The sequence below is a fragment of the Microtus ochrogaster genome, unplaced genomic scaffold (assembly GCF_000317375.1).
Source record: "Microtus ochrogaster isolate Prairie Vole_2 unplaced genomic scaffold, MicOch1.0 UNK80, whole genome shotgun sequence".
NCBI lineage: Eukaryota > Metazoa > Chordata > Mammalia > Rodentia > Cricetidae > Microtus > Microtus ochrogaster.
Window position 1 is genome coordinate 1,679,839 of NW_004949178.1, and position 1,937 is coordinate 1,681,775.

A 1,937-nucleotide genomic window follows, 5' to 3' on the forward strand; every position below is an offset into this window, starting at 1 on the left:
GTAGATGAGGATGCATCCTTTCTACAGGCATGTCAATCATCTTAATTTTCCCATAAGTAGAAAATATTTCCATGATATGATCCTTAGTCACATTCCTGGTGAGCCTCCCAATGTGCACTTTGGTGGGCTTAGGTGAAGGGCTCCGCCTTTTCCTCTCTTTCTCATCTCTTTTAGGTGGTTTGGATTTGGAGCAGGAGCGTCGCCTGTTGTCATGTCTGCGCCGGGAAGGGCTGGGGGAGCCGGAGGAGCTGCTAGAGCTGGAGCTCCGGGATGTGCTGGAGCTCCCAGAGCGGCTGGACGCAGAGGAGGAGCTAGAGCCACTGCTTGAACCTGTGCTGGTGCTGGAGCCTGAGCTGGAAGTCGAGCTGGATGGAGACCTGGTGCTGCTGCTTCCACTTGAAGCACTGCGTCTCTTCCGAGTCTTATCCCTGCCACGATCCTTCTCTTTAGTGGCCCCTTTATCTTTAGAGCGATCCTTGGACTTCTCGTCAGAGCGGTCCTTGCGCTTGGTAGGAGAAGGAGCCCTAGTGCTGGACTTTTTATTATTTTCTTTGACTCCTAGCAAGCTCTTCTTTTTCACTCCTGATAAATCCATTCTCCCCTTCTGAGGTGTTCAAAGCAGCAATGTCGGCCTCACTTATCTGAACTCTCACTTCTAACTCGAGTCCGAGAAACGATCCCTAATAGATTGCAATTTACGCCAAAGAGCAGCATCTTCCCGAGGCCGCCACCTCCTCCCGCTCTTCTCAGACCCGGTATTGTAATTTTGAATTGCACTGACTCTGTAGATTGCTGTTGGTAGGGTGGCCATTTTTACTGTGTTGATTCTACTGATCTAAAAGCATGGGAGATCTTTCCACCTTCTGATGTCTTCTTCAATTTCTTTCTTCAAATACTTTAATTTTCTTTATCAAACAAGTCTTTCACTTGCTTGATTAGAGTTACCAAAATACCAAGATATTTTATATAATTTGGGGCTGTTGTGAAAGGTATTGTTTTTCTGATTTCTTTCTCAGCCCATTTGTCACTTTTTTTTTTTTTTGTTAGTCATGTATCCATTCACTTCACTTCAAGTGTTTATCAGCTGGAGGTGTTCTTTAGTGAAAATTTTAGGGTCACTTATATACTATCATATCATTTGCAAATAATGATACTTGGATTTCTTTTTTGACTTCTTCCTTTCTGAGTTACATCCTCTTGATCACTTTAATTCCCTTGTTGCCCTGGTTAAAACTTCAAGTACTATATTGAATAGATATGGAGAGACCTTGTCTTTTTCCTGATTTTGGTGAAAAATGTTTAATTTAATTTGATGTTGGTTATAGTCTTGCTGTAAGTTGCTTTATTATATTGAAGTATGTCCCTGGTATCCCTAATCTCTCTAGGACTTTTATTAGGAAGGGGTGTTGGGTTTTTGTCAAAGCCTTTTCTGCATCTAATGAGATAATCATGTGTTTTTGTTTCTTTCAGTTTATTTATACAGGTGAATTACAGCGACAGAGATATGTTGAACCATCCCTGCATCTATGCGTTGAAGGCTACTTTGTCATGGTGGATGGTCTTTTTGATCTGTTCTTGGACTTGGTTTGCAAGTATTTTGTTGAGTATTTTTTGCATAAGGGAAACTGGTCTGTAATTTTCTTTCTTTTTGTGGCTGAGGTATCAGGGTGACTATGGACTCATAAAAGGAGTTTGACAATTTTCTTCTGTTTCTATTTTGTAGAATAATTTGGAAAGTAGTCTGGTAGAATTTTGAGTTAAAATCATCTGGCCTTTTTTTTTTTTTGGAGAATTTTAATGTCTGTTTCTATTTCCTTAGGAGTTATAGGTCTATTTAAATTGTTTATCTGTTTGCAATTTAACTTTGGTAAGTGTTATCTATCAAGAAAATAATCTATTTCTTTTAGATTTTCTAATTTTGTGGAGTTTTTAAAGTA

General features: G+C 39.9%; 1 protein-coding gene across 1 annotated transcript; it reads right to left on the minus strand.

The window, feature by feature from the left end:
* Positions 1-7: 7 nt before the first annotated feature.
* LOC101998670 (RNA-binding protein with serine-rich domain 1-like) lies at positions 8-750 on the minus strand (the record flags this gene model as incomplete). The annotated part of the gene is made up of 2 exons (XM_013354899.1): positions 713-750; positions 8-524 (listed from the first exon to the last, which is right to left on the minus strand). Coding segments are annotated over exons 1-2 (519 nt in total), but the record flags the coding sequence as incomplete, so codon positions are not given.
* Positions 751-1,937: the final 1,187 nt, after the last annotated feature.